The sequence below is a fragment of the Anolis carolinensis genome, chromosome 3, assembly GCF_035594765.1.
Source record: "Anolis carolinensis isolate JA03-04 chromosome 3, rAnoCar3.1.pri, whole genome shotgun sequence".
NCBI lineage: Eukaryota > Metazoa > Chordata > Lepidosauria > Squamata > Dactyloidae > Anolis > Anolis carolinensis.
The window spans coordinates 256,380,231-256,404,454 of record NC_085843.1 but is presented as its reverse complement, the minus strand read 5'-3'; the positions used below and the strand labels follow the sequence as shown (position 1 = coordinate 256,404,454).

Genomic DNA, 24,224 nt, shown 5'->3' with positions numbered 1-24,224 from the left:
ATGAATGGGAGAAGGGGGCGGGGCGACGTGAAGGCCGGCGTCGGCGGGGATTGGCTGCTGCCCGTCCCTACTTTCCCTTGCAACTCCCTCCTTCCTCTCCAACTAAGGGTGCGCAAAAGAGCTCTTCCCTCCTGATTGGCCCGCTCCGCTCATCAATCCCAGGTATTGTGAAGCTCATTGACATCGCTTTTGACAAACAGGCTGGTGCAGGAGTACCAACTTTTATATACGTAAACATATAATGTATAGGTGTGTGTATATATAGGATTTTTTTCCAGCTCGAAAAAATGCCCAAAGGCCTCTTTCTGTACCTCTTGAGTGGAGACTGAGGAAGGTGTTGCTCCTGTGTTGCTCCTGGGCTGTGCTTGACTTTCTTTGCTTTCTTTCCTCTCCTCCCCCTCCCCTCTTTTGATGCTGGTGATGGGCTCCTGGCGATCAAGACCTATGAACGACACTGAGCAACTTTTTTTCAAAAGGGGTTTGACCAGGGAAGTCCTTTTGTGACTTGGTTCTTTTCAGTGTGCTCTTCCTTCCTCCTTGTTTTGTCTGTGAGGCTCTCCAAAACGCTTGGGCTGAGTGGTTACTTTAGCTTTGGCTTGAAAACATCAGGCTGTGCTTTCTGTGGGGGAAAACGACTCCATCCCATCATTCTGTGTATATATTTTTTTCTGTAGCACCCATCAAAAGGCAGGTGGGTGAGAGTGCTTAGCTTTTCTGCTTTTTTGTGTGTAGTGAGTGCTGTTGTTGTCTCTTCTTCTTCTTCTTCTTCTTCTTCTTCTTCCACCCCTGACTTTGTCTCTTGCTTTCTCTCTCCTTCCTCTTCCTTTTTACGCCGTGGCTTTGATTCAGGGGTATCTGTGTATGTATGTGTGCACACACACACACACACACGCATACACTCTGTAAATTTTCCCAAAGTCGCTTTTGTCTCTTCTGTGCTGCATGGAGTTCTCGGATCCTGGGGTTTTATAATGTATTAGGAATCCTTGCTAGATGGGACCAATATAAATTTCCTGACGCTCAACCCCTTTCTAGTTCACAAATCAGTCACCCTTGTCACATTTATTGAAATTCCTCAACTTGCCACACCAGGACGGTGGAAAAAGCAGGCGGCGCCTTTGTTGCTGACCAAGCTTGTGATCGCCAGAGAGAATTTACTTACCTTCAGATGAGTGAGCAGAAAAAGAAATAACACTCCCTTTGATTTAGTTAGGAAAATGCAGACATTTGGATTCAGTGCAAACATACAACACTTGCTTGTTTTCTAGATGCAACCCCTCGATTAACCTGTCTTTTCCCCAGCTCAAGCCTATTCAGAAACTAGGGATAGTTCCTCTTTGTTCCTCTTACAAAGAACCATTGACTATATATTAAAATGATTGTCGAGACGTAGAAGTATTGTACTTTCAAAAGAGACCATCTTTGTGACTCAGTTCATGAAGGAAATCCACTTGGGCCTGGGAATGAATTTATTCATTTATATTTATTATTTCGGTAAACTGGGATTATAGATGTTTAAATATGGGATATCATTTTGGACCAAATGTTTTTAGTATCCAGAAATGGAGGGAAGAAAAGAGAAAGAGGGAGGGTGGGAAGGAGGAAACAAAAGTTATCCAAAAGTCAGACCCTTCGAGGTTTGAACCTAGATATGTGTGATTTCATGGCGTATTTCCATACAAATCTTTCCAGTTCCCTTTTGAGTTAGGAAATAATTCAGCCCTTCCTTATATAGTGTTTCTAATTTTAAAGCTACACGTTTGGAGGAAATATATTGAGGGCACGGTTTTAGAAACGGGTTAGATGTTCTTTTTCAAAGCATTATGTCCTTTCGCTATCATGCCATGAATGTTATGTATCAGATTTCGCTGTTGGTTCAGGACAGAAAAGAAGGTTCTCTGAACCCTTTAGGTAGCGCGGTAGTTTTCGTAGATATTTTCTATTAAACATAATGAAGAGAATGAAGCTTGCAAAGGAGGAAAGAGAAAATAATCTCCAGGGTCCTAAAGCAACAGGTCTGGAGTATCTCTTGGCCATGGAAATAAGCTTGGGGATGCATGAGGTGGATTGGGCTGGAGGGATGAAGGGTCCCCCTGCCGCTAACCCCAGGGCGAGGGTCGAGGGCTTTAGGAACATTTTGTCCCAGAGAGAAGAAGGGAAATATCCCATTTCTTCCTTGTGGTTAGCACAAGGCATCAGATCTAGAGCAAAACTTCCAGATCTAGAGCAAAACTTACAAGATCTTCCAAGGTCCCAGTCACAGAAGGGCACGAGCCAATTGTTTGTTTGTTTGTATATTGGGGCTGTAGTATGTACATTTGTGACCAGTCCATTCATGGCATGTGTGTGTGTGGTGTGTGGTGTGTGTGTGTGAGAAAGAGAGCCAGCGAGCCATGCTGTGGACAAGGGGTCGTGGGCTGCAGAACTTATCAAGTGGGATTTGCGGCAGGCTCTCTGCATGAAGCGAGAGCTGCTCCAGTTCAAAGCCCCATGCACCAACGTGTCATAGAAGCCACTAAAAGATCACCCCGGTGGTGCTTTCCTGCCTCGCCATCCATTGCCCAACTGCTCTCAGATGGCGAGAGGAGAAGAAAGGAAGGATGGCTGCCCCGATGGAGTCGCCCAAGAGGGGCTTTGCTTTGGCTTGATGTCACCACAGCCCACCTAGCCTTCACCCACCCACCTGCCTGCCCACGCACCCACCCACCCCCAAGCCTCTCCTCTCCTTTGCCTTTCCCTCCTTTATCCTTCCCTTCCCTTTCCCTAGCTTTGGTCAGTAGTGAGCAGAAATGAGGGGACCTCAGCTTCAACAGGTGGAGTGGGGTAAGTCACTGGCGTGGGGAAAGGTGGAGGGTGGAAGGGACGGGGAAAGTGTGGCTTCCCTTTAGCCAATCGGGACGGCGGGGCGAGGGGGGGGAGGCAATGTTTCACTTCCAAAATCCTTAGTATGTCAGGATATAAACCAAAATAGTTTCCCTCCCGGCGCGCGCGTACACACACACACACACACCCACACACGAGGTGCAAGTGGTTTGGCCCTTTTTCAGGCGCGTGGGTAACAGCTTGGAACCCACTTCCCTGCAGGAGACTGAAGGAAAGGCTGAGTGTCCGCCCTTCCCGAGCCAAAGGGAGCTCCCCAAAACCTCCAGGCTGGGGCTTTCCTCGCGCTGAAGCTAAAACCGGGCGCTCTGTTTTTCTGGAAGGATCCCACTTCAGGACGGCGGGTGGAGAGATTTGGGGGAAGCCGTGACTGTCACGGCGTTGAGAGGGAAAGGCACCCAAAAGCCGGATCCTAAGCCGAGGGCGCTCGGGACTGCCCCCTTGTGCGCCCCGGAGAAGCGCGCTCGTCTCACCCGCGCGCATTTTGCCTTTCGCTCGAGAGATGCCCGGGAAACCCGGAGGCTGTGATTGGTCGGTCCAGGTCTTGCCCTTTGGGAACTCGGTCTGGCTTCTCTCTCGTTCTCTCTCTGTCCCGCATACCTTGCTAACAAAGAGTTAACCCCGCCTGTGCATAAAGGTTTAGTGGCTAAGATGCTGTCGCTTCCCACAATGGAGCCCTTCCACCCCCACTTCCACCGGGATTTTTCTTTCACTGAGCTGTTCTCTCTCCCCTGTTCTTTCCACACACAACTCCAACTTGTATGGGTGTTTGTGTTGTTATTTGCTGTCAAGTTGACTTCTAGGAACGAGAGTCCTCCAAGAGCTTCCTTGGTCAGGTCCTGCAAAGCTTTCTTGATTCCAAACACCGAGCCGTCATGTCCTTCAACATTATTTTTATTGTATTAAAAATAGGTTTCTTTGGCTTCTTCCACACAGCTGAATAAAATCCCACATGATCTGCTTTGAGCTGGAATATATGGCAGTATGGACTCAGATAACCCAGTTCAAAGCAGATATTTTCTGCCTTAATATTCTGGGTTATATGGCTGTGTAGAAGGGCCCTTGGACTAAAAGAAAAGGTGTGGGTTAGGAAAGGAGAATTTCCCGAGTCTGAAGAGAAACCGAGGGGGATTCCTGAGGTCCCCCCTGCCCACCCCCTTCCACACACATTTCCAACCCAGTCTTCCTAAGGGGTCTGGCCGTCCCTCCCAGTGGCGGCAGAGGTGAAGCCCGCTTCATTTCCTCGGCTACTGTTGATCGTGTAGTTAATCAGTTTGGATAAGTGTTGAAGGCTTGAGCTCTTGAAGTGGCCGGCTTTAGATACACCCTGGAGCTTGACCTCTGACCTGCGACCGGGAACATGTGCCAGGCCAACAGGATCCGGCACAATGGCCCGAGTGTGCGGCGCTGGAGAGGGGTGAGGCTGGGGGCCTGGACGGAGCAGTGGGCTCGCTCTTGGGTTTCAAGCCACTAGTCCTACCTGCCTTCCTGAATCTCCATCCAGGAAAACAGCTGCTGGCAGTTTCTCCCACCCAAACAATACGAGTCAAACCTTTTCAAAGATGAGCCTGGCCAAGGGTTGCCTTCAGGTCTCAAATTTTGAGGACTATCTTGGGCCCCCTATATGTCTCGTCTATGAATGAGCTTTTTAGAAAATGAGATATAACATGTATGGGTGAGAGATTTCTTGCAATTTCCCAAGTGCAACAACCAGGTTTTTTTTGTATCTCCTGGGACAATCCTCAGGTTCTCCTTGTGTTTGAGAGAGTCAGATGGGCCTATCACAGGTTTGCAAGAAATTGATCTGAATGTTCAGCAGAATGCACCAGCAGAAGTCCCACTCCAAGCAACTATTTGCTTATGGCCAAACTATTTCTGATATTGTAAACAGAGACGATGGGTTATGTGATTGGTGATAGAATTTTGTGTGTGTGTCACACACACACACTAAATTCCCAAGACTTATTCCATTTTATATCAGAAATTGTTCATCCCAGTAATATATATGGGTGTGTAGAGATGTGTGTGTGTGTGTGTGTGTGTGTAAAAACACATGGGCTCATACGCATGTATACAAATTATTTCAAGAAGCAGAAGGTGTTTATGCTGGACTTTAGTGTCAGTCCCCTTGAAAATCCTTCATTTTAGGGAAAGTATGTTTTAAATTCAAAATAGGAAGGGATAAGTCCTAATCAGAGAGATGCAAAACTGTTTGGCAGTTTTGCATTCAAGAACCTTAAAACAGCTATCTCCTCTACCCAACAGTGCATCTTCTCCTTATTCATACTACTTCAATATTAATTATAATTTTTAATTTTAATTTAATAGTTGGCCAATGAAAGTCAATTTTTTTATTATTTTTGAATCCATCCAGCTCTCCTTGACCTATTACAAGTCCTGGACAACATTTTTTTTTTACCTTGGCACTCAAATAGGTGAAAGCATCTGAGGTCAATACTTTTAAGATGAACAGTTTTAGATCAAGCACTGTCTTGATACAATAGTTCATTACAGCATTATTATTGTTGTTGTTATTATTATTATTATTAGGATGTCCCACTCATTTTTGAAAAGCCTGATCTCCTATTCCATGTGTGTGTGTGCATTTCTTATTAAATGTTATTCCTCTCTTCCCCATCCAGGTACATCTTTTCCATACTCATAAAGAGCCTTTTCAGTCATGTAACCATTTTTAGTCATGAAAACATATGCTCTTGCTATTATTGGTTCCAAGGTTATTGTCAGTTTTGCACATTATTACTCGGTGCATATATTTGTTGATGGAGTCATTGCCATTTGTACTTACATTTTTCTATTGCATATGTGTTTGTATACACATATACACATATACATACACACATACATATATGTTATAGTTGCTGCTGCTGTTGTTTGTCAAGGTACCGCTTAAGCCTGAGTAGCAGGAGCTGTGCTATCTGGCACAGGCAGGCCATTGGTTCCCCCTTTGAAAAGTAGAGACAGGTGGGAAAGCGGCAACTTAAAAGCGTTTCATCCATCCCGGTGCTGTTTGATTTAAACCTGAGAGAGCATCTTTGGTTCCAGGAGTCTTGCAAATGGGACCGAGCTTAATATCAGCCCTGCAAAGCCCATAAACAATGCAGCCAAGTCGGTGGTAACTTTTCTCAGTTCTCTGCCAGGAGGTGTGTGTCAGATCAAAGCGGAGCTGAGGAAAATCTCCTTTCCTATCTCTTCCTCTAAATCAACCCTACGGTTGATCTGCAAAATATGCACAAACTTTTGAAATGTTTTATTGGAAGCAGGTTCTCTGCCCCTCTTTCTCCCTCCTCCCCCCTCCTTTATTTCTGCCATATTTTGTAGACACAAAGACTGGGATCCAAAACAATGTGAGGCTTTTATTTGGGGGGGGGGGGGGACGAGAAGATTTCACATCACTCTCAAATTATTTATTACTCGCATATAAACCAGATAGCTTTTTTAATTAAAAAAAGGACAACAACCTGCCACTCTTTTTTTCTAAACAGGAACCAAATCAGAAAATAAGGCAAAAGGTTGCCCTTGTAATGAGGAAAAGAAAACGACTTCACAGAAACCTTCTGGAACAGTCAAGTAAGTTGAAATATATGACTTTTTTTAGAAGGTCAAGTTCAATATGAATGCCCCCACCCTTCCTGTTTAACTTGCTTGCCTAAACACAGACCTGCTCTATAACCTACCCCCAGCCATGGTTTAATCCGGCTCTACGCCTAATCATTTGGCGGTTCTAAAATTAATATTTGACGACTCGCTCCCTGAAACCACAACCCCTGACCCTCCGTGATTGCACTGTCACATTATTATATGACATATTCATCTTGCCTTCATTTACGGGCGATTTGATTGGAATGAGGGTTGACGTGCATTGGATCCTATTAAAGGAGGAAGACTTTGATCTCGGCGATAGGGTTTACATGATACGTATCATCATCGTTACCTTGTATCCCAGCCTCCTCCATCGTGGTCGCTCTCCAGCTTCCACCATGCAAGGACTTAAGTAGGGCATTGATTGACATCTTATCTGACAGGAATACCTTAATCTGGAGGCAGTGGATTAAGGATTCTATTTGAAATAAGCATCTGATTGGGTTGATCTTGGGTGCTTCAGGTTTTAAACTGAGCGAAGGGAGAGGACAGGAGGATGCCCTGCCTTCACCATTGGGAACCACTTCTGCTTTCTCACTTGGTTTGTCATCTTTCCCGGCCCTCGCCCACTTAGTTCGAAAATTACCTGTCAGTAATAAAGGGGAAGAGGGAAGGAAAGAGCTTCAGTAGCTCCTCTTCCCATAGCCCTTGCAATATTTCCCCCAATGGATCCGCAATGGGAGCCCAACCCACATTGGATCCTCATGCTGCCTCTCCTACCCTTCTGAGTCTGATTCCTGATCGATTTTGACCGTGTGGCTCTTCCTGATTTCGAATGGCCTTCGCCGGGCTCTGAAAGCTCCATAGGAGACAAGGGGACTTGGATTTCCCCTTTCTGTTGTGTCCTTGTAGCCCACCGACAACTCAGCTAATCCCTCAAATAATTTGGTTTTTTCAATGGAGCTATTTCCCTTGAAATCACAATTATTTTTCTTCCTCAGACCAGCCTAACAAAACCTCCAGCTCGGGCTGATCCCCTCACTCTCACTCCCCATGTTTCGACTCTTTAGCGAGACTCCAATTTCAGGAGGAGAGGATCTCAAGTTGCCCTTCGAGGCGGCTTTCAAGGGGTTGCGGGAGCTGTGGGTGGAAATTCCTCCCTCTCCAGACTTCCATGGGCAACGGAGACCGTCTCCCCAAAGGTCACCATCGCCTTGCAAAGATTCAATGACCCGTCATCGAGACGGACATAGAACTGGGCGAAAAGTTTCTGCGGGTTTCAATCGCCCAGCGAATCGGGCAGCTTTAAGTAAAAGTTAAAGGTCAGAGTCTCCTCGCAAATGCAGCCTGAGTCCTTAAGACGAGGGGGTGGGGGTGGGGGGGGGGGAGAGAATATAACACACGGCTACTACTACCACCGGCTTTTGAGAAAGCTTTCCCCTTCTTTCCTTCTTTCTCAAAAAGTCACTTTCATGCATTGTTTTGAAATGTCATTGTTTTAATTCGTGGGTTGAGAAAAGAGACCTTGGCCAGGAACTGCTGGGAAGAAGCTCCGAAAAGATATGAAACACTAAAGCCACACATTGATTTTAGTGTAAATCAAACTACCCGCAGATTTAAACTCTAGATATTGCCTGAAGGGATGGCTTTTTGATCTATGTGTTGTCGAAGACTTTCATGGCCGGAATCACTGGGTTGCTGAGAGTTTTCCGGGTTGTATGGCCATGCTCCAGAAGCATTCTCTCCTCCTGATGTTTCGCCCACATCTATGTCAGGCATCCTCAGAGGTATATTGAAAACTAGGCAAGGGAGTTGAATTGCAACATTCACACTTGCCTTCAACAGACAAGAGTTATTTCTCCCACTCTGGACCTTCCACACATATATAAACCTCTCTTGCCTAGTTTCCACCCTACAGTCTCTGAGGATGCCTGGCATGAATGTGGGCGAAACGTCAGGAGAGACTGCTTCTGGAATATGACCATACATCCCGGAAAACTCACAGCAACCCAGGCTTTTTGCTCTTCGACCTAACAAAGTGTATGTATTCCTGAAACCCCCTCTGCCCTAACTAAACAGCCTCCCAAAAAGCACGAGATGAAGCCAATGGCTTCTGTATGTGTAAATCTTAATCATATTTTACTCAGTTTGTGACCGAGGTCGCCAAACACGCCCGAGGCGGCAATCCTGCAGCCACTTAAGCAGACAGAATTGCACCGGTGCCACTAGAAGGCAGCTCCCTTGACGGAGGGCAAGTATTTCTTAGATTATAAAACAGAGAGGAGGAAGAAGGGGGTAAAGCCAAGTGCCAAAAGTACAACTTGGTCCTACTAGTAGCCACCGTCTGAACTGGTCTTTTCCTTCGGAAGGCCTTTGGGATCCTAGAAACCTTATCTCCCTGTTAAGATTTTGTCGGGCCAAGGTTGCAATCGAGCCCCCAAGCGAATCTCTATGAATGTTGATAATCGAGCCTCTTAAGCAGATGCATTCTCTCCTGCACTGAAATGGCTTGTTGATATCATCCATCTATCTATCTAGCTTTCCTTCTGGGGGTGGATTTGAGCGCGTTGTACAGCCATCAGCTTATGGGGATGTAGAGAAAATTGCTGGCCGAAGAAAGGAGGGGAAGGCCAGGACTGGTGGGAAAGGGATGACCTCGGAGCCAGTACAACTTCCAGGAGTATTTGAGAAGTAGAGGGCCTGCCTCTGCCTTAATAGCCACGAGGTAATGCCTCTGGGCGTTATTCTTGGACAGAGCAGCTCTCCTTGTCAACAAGTTCCTGGGCTCCGGTATTTATTTGAGAAGAGTAATCCCTCCCCGAGGGCCATGGCAGTAATTTAAAACATACTGCCTGATGTCTCTAGCCATCCAGATTTATTTATAGGTGGAAATCTGAGCTATTCTGCTCGTTTGGACCTTGGGTTTGATGGTAAAAGGAGAGATCAGATTAAACAAACACACACTGAGTTGAACGTGGACAACCAGGCAGGTAGCAGTAGCTTTCCGGATCCTTTCTCCTGGATCCTTCTACAAGTTGTCCAGGTCCTCCTCTTTCCATTTCCTCCGCCTTCTGGTCATGTGTACAGCACCATCCAGCCACTGCCCTCCCTTTCTGTCGTCTCTCTCGCTTTCACACACACACACACACACACACACACGCGCGCGCGCGCAGATATGTCTCCCAAGGTACACAACAAATGCTAGGAGTGAGAGCACTAACTTCACCTAATATAATGAGAGAGACACCATGGGCCATTTCTTTTCCATTGGATTCATGCAAGGAGAGGGGGGGAGGTTGTGTGTGGGGGGAAAACCCCTGTGAGGAACCTCAGGGTTTTAAGTAAGAGCGGATAAAGCCATTAGCGTTTGACAAGAAGCCATGCCAATATTTTAGAAGGGCCTAAGCCAACCGATGGTAACACACACATATATCTATTTATATATCTATATCTATATATCTATATATCTATAAACGGTTCCAGATGTTTCTCCCTTGACTGGGGACTGTCAGGATTGAAGGATGTCAAGTGTGTAGAGATGAAGTGGTTGTAAGGAGGGATGAGGAAAACAGCTTTATTTGGAAGTCACACTCTCAGGACCTTTGTAAGTAAAAGCCTACCAGAGTCCTGCTTCCTGTAACGTTTCTCTTTCTTTTCTTGTACTTCTGTGATCTCCTTCGGAGGTGGTTACTTAGGGAAGGGGAAAAGATCAACGCAAATTATTGTTGTTTTTTCTTTTCTTTTTGTGGCTCAGGGCTAAGGATGGTTGTCTTGAACTGCTGGGGTTTAAATTGTGTACATAAACATGTTATGTAAGGCTAGTTCTGCTAATTGCAGCATGTGCAACTTTTCAGGTCCTCCGGGCATAGAAGTGTGTACTAGTATTTGCTTGCGCCTGTGTTGATCTGTATTGTGTTTATGTGCTCAGTCAGAGCGATTTACCTGCCTTCTATGTTATCTTCAGCTTTGGAATCTAGATAAAATGGGTCAAAACTGCTTTACAACCCACGCCAGGGTCAAAAAGTGCCAGGAAATACCCTTGTGTTTTGTATTTTGAAGGCACGATTCCAAGCCCTTAGCGAGAAGCCTGCTCGGGGGAATTTAGTACTTTAATATTCTGGGGTGTCAGGCTTTCCTCTGTTTTGCTTAATAACCTAAATGTGATTGTTAATTGCTTTAACTAGAGACTGCTAAGGAACGATATAAGCAACATTTTCTATCAGCTTCGGAACAGGGTGGGTTTGGTCTTGTTCTTTCTCCGGGGATATTTTAACATCATGCCTTGAGTTCAACGCCTGGTAACTGCTTCACTATGTAGTCGAATGTTGCATGCTTCTTCTTTTTTTCCTTTTAAGGCTATTTATTTGGGAGAGCAAATGCAAGGCTTCATTAAAGTGTTACGTGTTTTGGGATCTAAATTTTGCAATGACCAGAGAGAGGTGTTTATCCTGTTCCTCGAGAGTTTCCTTGCTACCCACCAGCATTCTTCCCATTCTCTAGTTAGTTTAAAATGTTTTTCTTTAATATATGAATTGATCTGCCTTCTTTGATGGAATCTGCTGACATGGGAGATGCTTATTGGGATCAGGAAGGCTTATTCCTGAATTGGTATGTATGGGGGAGGAATAACTCACCGTAAACCCAAAATCTTGCATTTGAAATATGGAAAGCGTCATCCTTTCCTCTATATGTCCCCTCGGAGGAAAGCCCTGTTGATTTCAATAGGGCTTATCTGGTATGGGGTAGTCTTGGATTTTTAATGCCACTGACCTTACTAACGTACAGGGCATTAGCACAAGCAAGTTAAAAACAGGATTGGGGATTTTGGATCCTCAATGTGATTGAGGGACAAAAGGCTGACCAGAACCAGTTTCAGTAGTGCGTGTACATTGGATTTGTGTGTGTGTGTTTTTTGTTTTTGTTTTTTTAAAAAAATAGGGTCTGTGTACTTAGAGCAAAAATAAGTATTCCTCGCCAAAAGTGAACGCTCTTAGATTATATATGTAGAAACTACAGGTCCTGAATTAAATGGAAAACAGACTATTTTCCTGACTGTATTCTGAAGTAATTTGTTGTTTAGCGCTTAGGTCCTGAGGTGACATGCCAGATTTTGAGGTGCAGAGTGGGGTGAAGAAGAAATGTGTTACATTTAATAAACCCGGAAACAGCTTTCATTGAAAATGTTTTTTAAAAAGAAGAAACGCCTCAATTTATTATTTTCATCAGAGATACTGTAAACATGAAGCCAGCTCAGTCGCCTTCGTCTAGAGAGGCATGGTATCAAAGCTTTGTGAGACAAAACAGGTAGTTTTATTGGAAAAAAAACCCTGGATTTTATAGTTATTATTCTTAACTGATTGTGTGTGATTGTGTTAGGATGGGGGAGAGGGTTGAACTGAATGCAATGCTTCCGAGTTCTCCATTACATCGCAGAAAGATGGGTAAACAAACTTACTCCTTGCAATATGCTTCCTGAAATGATATGAAATATTGGACGAGGGTTAGGCCTATGTGCAAATATGGGGGTTCATTTCCCCGCTTTAATCGTGAAATGGGGTGTATGAAAAGTTTAATCCCACCACACACACCCTTTTAAAGTCCAGTTTTCTGGACCACCAACAAGTGTCAGAAATCTAAATCCCTACTGGCTCAACTCTGCTTCCGAGGTGGACCTCTCCTGCCTTTTCTTCACTGTGCCCTTTCTGTGGGGAACTGGGGACCCTGGACATTTGCATGGGCTGTAAATAATCAGCGGTCAATGATGGCGAAGTGCTGGCGATGCAGGAGGAGAAGAGGGAATTGGGGTCTGTTGTGCGGAGAGGAAAGCGGGCCTTCCAAGCACCTTCTTGCGGGAGGATACCGAGGCCTGGGAGACCTTCTTCTCCCTTCTCCATCAGCCTCATCACCAACACCACCATCCTGCTCTCTCCATCCTCACGGCTCCTCCTTCCTCCAAGGCTTATGTTTCGAGCATGCGAAACAGAGCCAGTATTTCCTCCAGCGGTGACCCTCAGGAGTTCAGGGACGATCCAAAAAGCTCGGCTCCCCAATAATTTACAGCCCGGATGTGCTCTTGTAGCACAGTGAAGGCTGACAGATGAGAGCTTGCCATTCCTCCAGATCTCTCTTTCTCTTGGCTGTCTTCCGTGGCACTCACTCCCACCAACAAGTTTTGGAGAAGTGTGAACAGCTCCCTTGTCTCCATCCCCTCCACCGTGGCTTTCTCCTTCTTTGTTGTGGCCCTTGCAGGAAGGAAGGTGTTGGAGGATCAGAGTTATTAGGCTCAAAAATAACCCTCAGCTGGGGTGATTCCACCATAAATATAGCTGAGTACCAGAAGTAAACTTCATAACCAGCAGAACTTACGTGTGGTGAATTAGGATAAGCTTCCAGTCATCGGATACTTTAGGATTGCAGAGTCAGAGCTATAGGTTCAAAAGATTTATTGAAGGAAAAGAAATACATTCTTGATAGATAAGGTCTTGGAGCTATCTAACTTAGTCTCATTTTCTAATAAGATAAAAGGGTAAAAAGTTCATGCAGCTACATTTTGCTTAGGGAGAAGCAAAATGTGCATCCTCACAGGTAGAAAGAAAAAGGCAGAAGAACAATGGCGAATGGCCACATGGCCAGCTAAGGGCAAGAAAAACTTTAACAGGAAGTTTCCTCACAGAATTCAATTGCTACATCATCAAAAGTGGAGGGGAGACAGTGGCTAGGAGGAGGAGAAAAACATGCATGGGAATGTAGGGAAAGGAATCCCTCAGCTTGGCCCTGTCCCTAGACTAGCTTCTCATTGAGGACTGGAAACTTGATGACACAAGAGACTTATGCAGGTCAGAGATGAAACCAAACGGAAGGAAGGAGGGAGGGAGGGAGGGAAGGAAGGAAGGAAGGAAGGAAGGAAGGAAGGAAGGAAGGAAGGAAGCGGGCCAAGGAATTGAGGACTCCTTCAGGGTCGCTCTCCAACTTTGGCCAGCCAGGCCCTCACCACAATGTTATCTCTCCATAAAAGTGCCTGTTTGTGGAGAGCTTGGAAAGAGAGAGGGAGAGAAAGAGAGAGGGCCAAATAACTCCAGTGGGCGCAAGATTGGCGGAGACGGAAGGGCTCAGAGTCACGATCCTTGCCGCGCAGGGGTCAGGGATTCAGGGAGCCCTCCGAGCGCCTCTGCAACTGATGGCGGAGGCTGTGGGGAGCCTTTGGGGGAGGGAGGGAGGGAAGGAGGGAGGAGCCCCAGCCCCTCTCCCGCCTCGCCTTCGCCTTCGCCTTCCCCTCACTCGGGGGACCTGCCGCCGCTTCCTCGTGGCCTTGCTCCTCCTTTGGCAACAACCGCTCATTAGCGCTTAAACGGCACCGAGGACCCCTTGGCTTGTACCAGGGAGACTTTCCAGACGCCCTTAATCTGTCAGTTAAACGCAGATAAAAACAAAAATGTGAGGCATAATAAATGCAAACGCGGGGAGAGGGAGGGGAGAGGGGAGCTGGGAGCGGAAGAGCCGAGGAAGAAGAGGAAGGGAAAAGAGCAGGAGCACTTTTGGAAATGACCCCGGCCCTCCCGCCGCTTTGGCCGCCGTCGCGCAGGCGCGGTGTCCTCCTCGCTCACCCCCTCCCCGCCCCTCCCTCCCCCCATCCTAAACCTTTTCAGGCTTCAGCGGGGACCTGTCATCGCTGACGTCGGTCAGGCGGCTCCGGCCAATCAGCGACCGCCCTGATTGTTTAGCTCTCTGGGTTGGAGACGAATCTATGGAGCTCTATTCAGTCGCCTCCCAGTGTCCTGCTGCTGCTTCTCAAAGCGGATGGGATTCCAAGAGGGAGGGGGGAAAATCCCCCCCAAAAAATAAAAAGAAAGGAAAGGGGAAGAGGGCTGAGGGGGCTGTGGGGAAGTAAGCAGCAGCAGCAGCAAAAACAAAACAAAGTCAAATAGTCCAGACCACGAGGAGGGAGGGAGAGAGGGGGAAATCTGGGGGAGGGTTGAACTTTTAGAAAAGTTTCTCCACCACACTTTCTCTCGCTCTTCCTCTCTTTCTCTCTCTCTCTCTGTCCTCCCCCACCCCACCCCTCCCCACTGTCAGGTGACTTTTTTGAGAACTGTAGAACCAAGTGAGCTTGGAGGCATTGGGGGAGCCCAATAATGGACTCTGCTGCCCTTTCCAAGCGGAACACGGCGCTGAAATTAGTGGACTTGGCAGGGGCTCAGCATCATTATCATCACCACCACTGCCACCGCCATCGTCACCACTCCCCTCAGAGCATGACTGGCTTCGCTGGGCCTCCCCACTCTATGGTTCCCACGCACCCCGGGGAGTACGCTGCCGAAGCCCGCCTTGGACTGAGCCCATGCCTGTCAGAATACATGGGACACCATCATCACCATCTCCATCATCACCACCACCATCACCACCGCCCTCCTCCTCTTCATCCTCCTAACTCCTCGGCCCTTAAGCTCAGTCCTCCCTGCCAGGCTGGCTCAGGCCCAGAGGAGGGGGTGCCCAGCCCAAGAGGAGCCTGCGGCCCGGCGCCGTCGAGCAGGGTCCCTTATGCAGCCCCTCACCCAAGCCAAGCCCTCTCGGCGGGGAGGGAGCTCTTCCTGCGTAGCGGAGACCTGACAGCAGGTCCAGCCATGCCAGGGCTCCCTTTCCAACAGGCTGCCGCTGCTCCAAGTTCTCACCACGGCATGTTTGTCTCAACAACAGGTAGCAGCTACCCTGGACACCATGCTCTTCCTCACCACCTCCACCACCACCACGCAGAAGCCGGGACTCACTCGCTTTTCCCCGGACTGCACCAGGAGCAACCTCCTCCCCATGAAGCTCCAGGTGGCCGCCTGAACGGACAGCTCAGGCTGGGGCTACCTGGAGACATGTACGCCCGGGCCGAGCCCTTCACGCCAGTGCCAGTCTCCAGGACAGACCCCTTCGCGGCCTCCTCCTTCCACGGCTACAGTGGCATGAACCTTAACCTGGCCCCCCACCACGGCCCGGGGGCCTTCTTCCGCTACATGAGGCAGCCCATCAAGCAGGAGCTCATCTGCAAGTGGATCGAGCTAGACCAGGCGCCCCAGAAACTATGCTCGAAAACTTTCAGCACCATGCACGAGCTGGTGACCCACGTCACCGTGGAGCACGTCGGCGGGCCCGAGCAGTCTAACCACATCTGCTTCTGGGAAGAGTGTCTCCGGGAGGGGAAGCCCTTCAAGGCCAAGTACAAGCTGGTCAACCACATCCGCGTCCACACGGGAGAGAAGCCCTTCCCCTGCCCCTTCCCGGGATGCGGGAAAGTCTTCGCCCGCTCCGAGAACCTCAAGATCCACAAAAGGACGCACACAGGTCAGTATGGAAAGGGTCTTTCTTCCTTCGAGATTGATTTAACGCCCCTCCCCTCTCAGAGCTGCTACACAGGTTGACCTTTAAAAAATATTTGTGGCCAGGGTCCTCTTTTCATTCTAACCATCTTGGCATTAATAATAAAAGGAGTCAGTCCATAAAATACCAAGAAAGAGGTTGGTTTTGGCTGGAAATGTGCAGAAGAGGGCTGTGTTATCTACAATTGAGTTTTTAAATTTTTTGGAGAGAGAACGAGAGACTAAGAGCTTTGTTTCAAACAGGAAACGCTTCCAGTCTTGTGTTGTCGAAGGCTTTCATGCCCAGCATCACTGGGTTGCTGTGAGTTTTCTGAGCTGGATGGCCATGTTCCAGAAGGATTCTCTTCTGACGTTTGATCCACATCTATAGCAGGCATCCTCAGAGGTTGTGAGGTATATTGGAAACTAGGCAAGGGAGGCTTATATATCTGTGGAAGGTCCAGTGTGACAGAAAGAACTCTTGTCTGTTCCAGAGAAACAGGACAGTAAAGAATTAGGGCCATCTAACACCTCCTAACAAAGGATTCCCTCAGGCAGGAAGCAGCCAGGCCTTGAAGCTGCAAGGCTTTTCAATGCTAATCAAGGTGATTAATTGCAACATTCATACTTGCCTCCAACAGACAAAAGTTCTTTCTCCCACCCTGGACCTTCCACAGACATATAAACCTCCCTTTTCTAGTTTCCAACAGAACTCACAACCTCTGAAGCTGCCTGCCATAGATGTGGGCGAAATGTCAGGAGAGAATGCTTCTGGAATATGGTCATACAGCCCGGGAAACTCACAGCAACCCTTGTAGCCTTGCTGCCAGCTCCTCCAGGCGGGACCAACAGCTTTGAATGATGCCCTTCCTTTTCTGGCCACTTGCCTTGTGAAAAAGATACAGATGCCTGCGAGATCCCTTTTTGTGGTGGCAGTGGTGATGATAGTGGTTTTTCGGGGTGAGGAGTCCTGCCATGTTTAATCCCGGAGCCTCCAGGCGTTGGAAGTGGCCCTGTCCTCCTTTGTGGTGTGTTGAGGGGACATTTGGGGAACCTGGAGAAGGAGAGGAAGGGTGGCGGGGGTGGTTAGAGGTGGTCCAACTATAGTAGTGGGATCTGGAGTGAGTGCATAGGCCTTGGCCAGGTGGGGGTTGGGGGATGGATGTTGCTTTCCTGACTTGTCCATTTGGAAATGTCATCAGCCAGCCTTCTGGAGGGAGTTCTTGTCAGAAAATCCTCCTTATTTCTCCTTGTCGCTAAGAGGCAAGTGGGCCCTTCGAATGACTAGCCTCAGCTGGACTTCAATCGCCCCTCTCCCAAAAAAATGTATCCCTAATGCATAAAATCCAAGCTAGAAAGTTTACACACTTCCGGAAAATATCAACTCGTGAAGTTGTAGGCTGGGAATTAGTTTAGCAGCCGGTGTTTGTCGCTTTTTATTGCCTTCTTCCCTCCCCACCCCTTCCTCTCTCTCTCGACAGAAGATAAGAAATAAGCCCTTTTGGAAAATTAAATCCGTTCCACTGTACATTTTCTCCGCACACGCACACACCTCGCCTTCCTGACCGGCCTCACGCACCCCCAAGGAAACGACATAATCCAATTGTCAGATCTTCTTACAACCAAGCGATTTCTCCCCTCCCTGAAGTCCTTCAATGTCTTTGCCTTCTCGGGAATATAGTTTCGCTTCCTCCTGCCTGCCTTCCCCCATGCACTTTAATGCGCTGAGAATAATGTCGACATCTGATGAGGGGATTAAATGAGGGAAATGCATTCAAATTTATAATTTATGGCAGGAATGACACCTTCGTGTCAGGTAGAAAAGGTGGCCATGTTTTTTCTTAAATAAACAAACTTGTATATATCCACAATTAGACCAGATTAAAAGGAGGCAGAGAAAGCTCTGCCTTCTTTTAATTTGGTCGAATTGTGGATATATTTGGCCTACATTAAGAGAAGCCAGTTCACTTTTGAGGAATTGATTTTAGGAAATGCCTTGTGTTTATTATACAAATGCCTTATTTCATACATTCTTTCACTTGAATTCTTCTGATTAAATAATTTAATTTTGGACTGTATTTGGCGGGATATGTGTGTGAGAGAGATGACAGAGGGTAGTAAGGATTCAGGTGGTCTTGTTACAACTTAGAGGTGGCTGTCGACCTTCCCTATAAGCAGGAAGCCCCCTAACCCAGGTCTTTTCTTAAATTAGTAGGAGAGCTTGCTGCAGATGATTCATGAAGACAATTCTAGATTCAAATGAGGGCATCATTGCCTTCTCTAATATTAATAACATTGGGTTTCCAAGTCAGGGCAGACAGGGATATTTCTAGAAAGGGAGAATAAGGGCCCTTCCACACAGCTCTATAACCCAGAATATCAAGGCAGAAAACCATAAATCTGCTTTGAACTGGGGTATCTGAGCCCACACTCAGATAATGTGGGATTTTCTGCCTTGATATTCTGAGATATAGAGCTGTGTGGAAGGGCCCTTGGAGAGAGAAAAATGCAGACATAATGTGACAATTGTATCACTCAGAAAAAGAAGGGCTGGGAGAGAGAACCCTTACGTCAGTTTCCTCCTCCCCATACATACATTAGTGGTAGCCCTTTGTGGACAGGAGTGAGTCAGGTTTTAGTCAGTCAAGGCAGGTTTTAGGCCTCAGTGAGACTCCTTCCACACAGTTTAATAAAATCCCACATTTTCTGCTTTGAACTGGAATATATAGCAGTGTGGACAGAGCTATCCCAGTTCAAAGCAGATACAGTATTGTGGGATTTTCTGCCTTGATATTCTCGGTTATATGGCTGTGTGGAAGGGCCCTAAGAAAGATCTGTTTTAAGTTGTAATTTATAGCGCTCTGGTTGGCACGTTACATCTTCCTCCTCTTCCTCCTCCTTCTCCCTCCCTTCCGCCCCCGAGAATTTTGCAAAGACTTTAATCCAGTCCCAGAGTTGGGAGGATTATGCTAAAATCTCCAAGCTCTGTGTACGGCCCTGTGTCGGGGCGAGGCCTGGGAGGGAGCTACAAGTGTGGGGAGAAAATGGCGGCGCAGGCTCGGCCCAGGCTCGGCCTCTGTGTCTGTTGTGCCTGTGTGTGCTGGCAAACGCCTTCCCTCCGGAGCCCCACACGTTTAGTCCTTGCCTCCACCCGTTTCCCCCCAATTCCCTCTAAATTGAAGCTTGCCAAAGGAAGGCATTCCCGGGCGCTTTCTTTAGAGCAGTGCATAATATCTTGCACGAAGGAAATCTCTTTCCTTTCAGCAGAGTAGGCTCTTTGCAAACCAAGCGCCTGTGTTCTGCTGGAGGCGTTGGAAGCGATCTCCAAAGAGGAGTCGCTTGCTTCATGAGTTTGGGAGGATCACAACCCCCCCCCCCCGCCTTAATTTTTTTGCTGGAGAAGCTTCAGCCTTGCCAGCTTTGTAACTCTTTCTCAGCTCGATCTCCGGGTTTACGAGGCCGCCTTTCCCCAGGGCCTCCTAACTGACTGCTTGCTTGTGCTCGACACCAATCCCCTTGATTTGTTATTTCAGCTGAGCACCGGAAGGTCAAACTGTTTCTTTACTAGCAACTATAATTAAAACGCTTAAAGAGCCATCAAAAGATATAGATGGTCTTGTTTTGCTTAGCTTTCCACCCAACCGCCCCTTTCACCCGCGATTCCGAATGAAGGAAGGGAACATCCTTCCACGCAGGTACACAGAAAGCCTCCCTTTGCCAGGCCTGCCGTAGAGGAGACACTGCTTCTCCCAGGGCCTGCCATCACTTTGCAAAAGGCGCTACTCCAAGCGGATTTCCCCCTGTTATTAACCCCTTCCATCGCAGTCCAACACTGCGGATCAGTCCTGAAATATTATATTGACAATATGCGACCTGCTTTTAATTTTTTTAATGAGTAGCTGTTTTTCCCCACTCCCTCTCTTTTAAACAGTGGCTTTGCTTTCTATAAAACCAATACACATGCAAAAAAGGGGAGAGTTAGGCTGATTTAAAAACAAACTCGGAAAACATAGCGCCTGGCCCCATTAAAAAAGTCATGATTATTAAGAAATACTGTATTAATAAACACAGAAACACTTACCCTGATATGTTTTGGCTAAATATATGCTTCCAAGAAACACACATAGTATCCTGGCTTTCATTTCTCATCCCTGTTTAAATCTGTGCCTCTTTTTGTATGCTAGCTTCACTGGCTGGCTGATTTCTTTTCCCCCTTCAAAATAATACAGCCTTGGCCCATAGAGACTCCAAAGCACGTGGCTTCAACGTGTCTTGCTTTATAAAACCATCCATTCAGCAGTTAGTGGACAAACCATTTTCAGCCGGTTCCTGGAAACCAGGCTTTCTTCCTTTCCCAGTCACTTCCAGCATCTGAAATGTAATAAGATTGCCCTGCAGATCTGTTCCAAGCCAGGGGAGTTTAGCCACTGACCTCAAGAGTGGGCTGCTTAGCGTTTCCCCCTCCCCAGATAAACATATCCCGCTTGTTATTGGACTGAGATCTTCCTTACTAATAAAATAATATCTTGGCCTAGTTAGCATGAAACTGAAGTGAATAAGGCCTTTGGCGAGTATAAGGCTACCCAGATCCCTTTGATTTTTAACCACTTCAAGCATTGTGAGTGAAAGGGGTATTATTTATAATATATTATTTGGCACATTCTGGAAGCACACTGCTTCAGCTACTGTTAAGAGAAATTATGGAGGTTTAAGGAACGTGTTTTTTTCAGCTGGCTTGAAATAAACGCTTTCAGAGGGTTGAAGGTGTGCATTTGGCATTTTATCAACATACCCTCCCAATAAAAATGCTAGAAAAGGCAGATCTGAATCTGTGAGTGAAAGAAAGAAAGGCATTTGGATGTCAGTATGACTTGATTGCTTGGTTGGTTGGTTTGAGGGCTCCAAAATTAAACCAGGCCGCCATCTTCGAAAGAAAGGTTATGGGAACAGTGAAGGAGGTTTTTTGGTATTGAAAAGAAAGCGGGAATATGGGGAGAAGGAAGGAGGGGAAGCGAAGCAAATGGAGTGGAAGGGAGCAGGGAGAACAGGGAAGATGCTGGCCCAACTTTTCACTGTCAAGCTTTCTGCTGAACCATGCCTGCTTCAATGTGTTGACGAAGGCTTTCACAGACGGTTTCCAGTCTGTACAGTCATGTCCCAGAAACATTCTCTCCTGACCTTTCACCCACATCTATGGCAGGCATCCCCAGAGGTTGTAAGGTATATTGGAAACTAAGCAAGTGAGGTTTATATATCTGTGGAAGGTCCAGGGTGGAAGAGAGAATGCTTCTATGTTGGAGGCAAGTGTAAATGCTAATCACCTTGATTAGCATTGAAAAGCCTTGCAGCTTCGAGGCCTGGCTGATTCCTGCCTGGGGGAATCCTTTGTTGGGAGGTGTTAGCCGGCTCTGATTGTTTCTTGTTTGGAATTCCCTTGTCTTCTGAGTGTTGTTCTTTATTTACTGTCCTGATTTTAGAGGTTTCTTAAATACTGGTAGCCAGATTTTGTTCATTTTCATCGTTTCCTCCTTTCTGTTGAAATTGTCCACAAGCTTGTGGATTTCAATGGCTTCTCTGTGTAGTCTGACATAGAGAGAGAAAAAGAGAAAATCCAACAAATGCTACATTCAGCAAAGAACAAGAGGAATCCTCTCACCTCTGCAGGAGTCTACCATATACCATACAGCTGTGGACAGTATACATAGGGACCCCCAAACACAGCATTGCCCAAACATGACTCAAGGAACATGAAAGGCACTGCAGACTACTTCAACCAGAGAAGTCAGCCATAGCAGAGCACTTGATGAACCAACCTGGTTCATATTATTTGAGAACACAGACATACTGGACCACTCTAACAACCACTATGTCAGACTACACAAAGAAGCAACTGAAAATCACAAGAATGTGAACAATTCCAATAGAAAGTAGGAAACCATGAAAATGAACAAAATCTAGCTACCAGTATTAAATACTCTACATTCAGGACAGTAAATAAAGAGCAAGACTCTGAAAATAGGGGAATTCCAGACATGAAACAATCAGGGCCAGCTAACACCTCCAAAAAAGGATTCCCCCAGACAGGAATCAGCCAGGCCTTGAAACTGCAAGGCTTTTCAATGCTAATTAAGGTGGCCAATTGGAACATTCACACTTGCCTCAAACAGACAAGCGTTCTTTTTCCCACCCTGGATCTTCCACAGATATATAAACCTCCCTTGCTCAGTTTCCAACAGACCTCACAACTTCTGAGGATGCCCTGCCACAGATGTGGGAAAACGTCCGGAGAGAATGCTTCTGAAACATGGCTATACAGCCCGGAAAACTCACAGAAACCCATGTCTGCTGCTTTTCTTTTGGAGGTAACATTGCAAAGGATATTCCCAACTTCCCCGCCTTCCCTCCTTGGCCTTCTCAAAGGAGGGGGCCTTGCAGCCTGGTTCAAATGGGTTCCTCTGCTGGGGACACCCAGGCCCAATCCTAGTCGATCGGAAAAGGATATTAGAAGGTCCTTCCCTGTGAAAAGTGGATGAGGGGAGGCTTGGGAGGCCCCATGAGGTCATGACGTGAGGTCTGCCGCCCTTTCCCTCCCCCGTTACCAGTCTGGTCTCCTACACAGATCCTTTCCTTCGCCTGGTCCCTCATGCCAAGTCTCCCTGGCTTGCCTCTTTCCTTGCAGGGGAGAAGCCCTTCAAGTGCGAGTTTGAAGGCTGCGAGCGGCGCTTCGCCAACAGCAGCGACCGGAAGAAGCATTCCCACGTGCACACGAGCGACAAGCCCTACAACTGCAAAGTGCGAGGCTGCGACAAGTCCTACACCCACCCCAGCTCCCTGCGGAAGCACATGAAGGTCCACTGCAAGTCCCCTCCTCCCAGCTCGGGCTACGAGTCCTCCACCCCGTCGCTGGTGTCGCCGTCCTCCGACTGCGGGCGGGAAGCCCCCCAGCCCCTGCCGCCGCTGCCGCCGCCGCTTCCTCCTCCTCCTCCTCTCGCCTCTTCCTCCTCCTCAGCCCCACCGGCCTCCTCCTCCTCTTCCTCTTCCTCCTCCTCCAGCCAGGCGGCGGCCAACCTGAGCGAATGGTACGTGTGCCAGAGCTCAGGGGCCGGCGGCATCCCGACTCCACCCAGTAACTCTCCGTCACCTCACCCGGGAGAGGCCGCTTACACAAACTGTGATCCTCGGCCCGGTTATTAAAGTCAATACGGTAGGACTGCTGGACTGCCTGCCGACGGCGATACCCTGCATTGTTCTCCTCTTCCTCGTTTCAGGGTCAGAGGAAAGCCTGGCTGTTAGAGAAGAGGAGCAGGAACAGATCCTGCGTGTGAGGATCTCCTCTCCTCTCTCCTCTCCTCTGATCCGAAATGCTGCACAGGCCACTGGAGAGAAGCGACACCGACCTCCCCCCTTCAAGACCCACCTACAGCCCTTTCCTCAACTCCCTTTTGTATTTATTATGGTGCCAGGCACCCAGGACAGTCAAGGGATTAATTACCCTCTCCTTCTCCAAGCCGTCCCTTCCTTCTAATGTTATTCTTTCCCGCCCTTCTGCTCTAAGACAAGACTTTTTTGGACTCGCCTCCTTCTCATGTGTTTACAAACGGCCTCGATCTCAGTTGAAACCGTCCTTTTGTATCTCAATGAACCAAAGTGTTTTAATACGGATTTCTAGCTCTATAGTCGTGCTGGTGTCACTCTCGTGATGGTGTGATTTCCCCCCCTTGGGCTTTTTTTGTTGGTTGGTTGGTTTGTTAGCCTAATGTTTTAGTTTTATTTGTTTTATTTCTTTGTTTTGGCCCCATGTGTCTGCTTTCTTTATTTTTTTAAAAAAGGAATATTAGTCTCTATAAATTTATTCTTCCCTTAAGTAATTGTACACCAATCGATCCATTCAATGCTTTGATTAATTTGCCCAATTTCAGTTGACCTTTTTTTTTGGAAATAATCTATTTTTTGCCACTTCAATTTCCCTTCCCAGCATATTCTTCCCACGTGTCACTAATAAAACAGCCCCGAGGGTGGCTTAATGATTTATGGTACATTTTAATTTACACTAGTAATGGATTTAAATGCATAAACATATTCTCTTTTTCTCTCCTGCTCTCCCTCCCCGTGTCATTTCTGTTGCCTTGTGAGTTCTTGTGATTCCTAGTGGATGGAAGGTGAGATCCATGTTAATTTGGGGGGGGGGGGGGGGGGCAATGTTATGAGTGACGTCATTGTGCTGATTCTCTTGGATTGTCCAAAGGGATCCATTGGCGTGTCCATTTCTCTGAACTGATGGTGTAAACCCAGTGGTGGTCTTGTTTTCAAACGCACAACAGTTGTTCTGTAAAATAATAATTCGAAACTATTATTAATTTTTTTGTAATGGCAAAATAAAATGGTTTTAAGATCTTGAACATA

At 47.2% G+C, this 24,224-nt stretch overlaps 1 protein-coding gene across 5 annotated transcripts; it reads left to right on the top strand.

The window, feature by feature from the left end:
• Positions 1-12: 12 nt before the first annotated feature.
• Positions 13-24,224, top strand: zic4 (Zic family member 4). Of its 5 annotated transcripts, none has more exons than XM_062976648.1 (4): positions 13-162; positions 6,384-6,468; positions 15,175-15,807; positions 22,501-24,224. In XM_062976648.1, exons 2-4 carry the CDS (start codon positions 6,423-6,425, stop codon positions 23,013-23,015), a joined length of 1,194 nt encoding a protein of 397 aa, XP_062832718.1. In that variant the 5' UTR covers positions 13-162; positions 6,384-6,422; the 3' UTR covers positions 23,016-24,224. The 5 variants fall into 5 exon arrangements, with proteins under 5 accessions (XP_062832718.1, XP_062832719.1, XP_062832717.1 ...); XM_062976649.1 differs by lacking the exon at positions 13-162 and adding an exon at positions 222-691; XM_062976647.1 differs by lacking the exon at positions 13-162 and adding an exon at positions 743-2,823.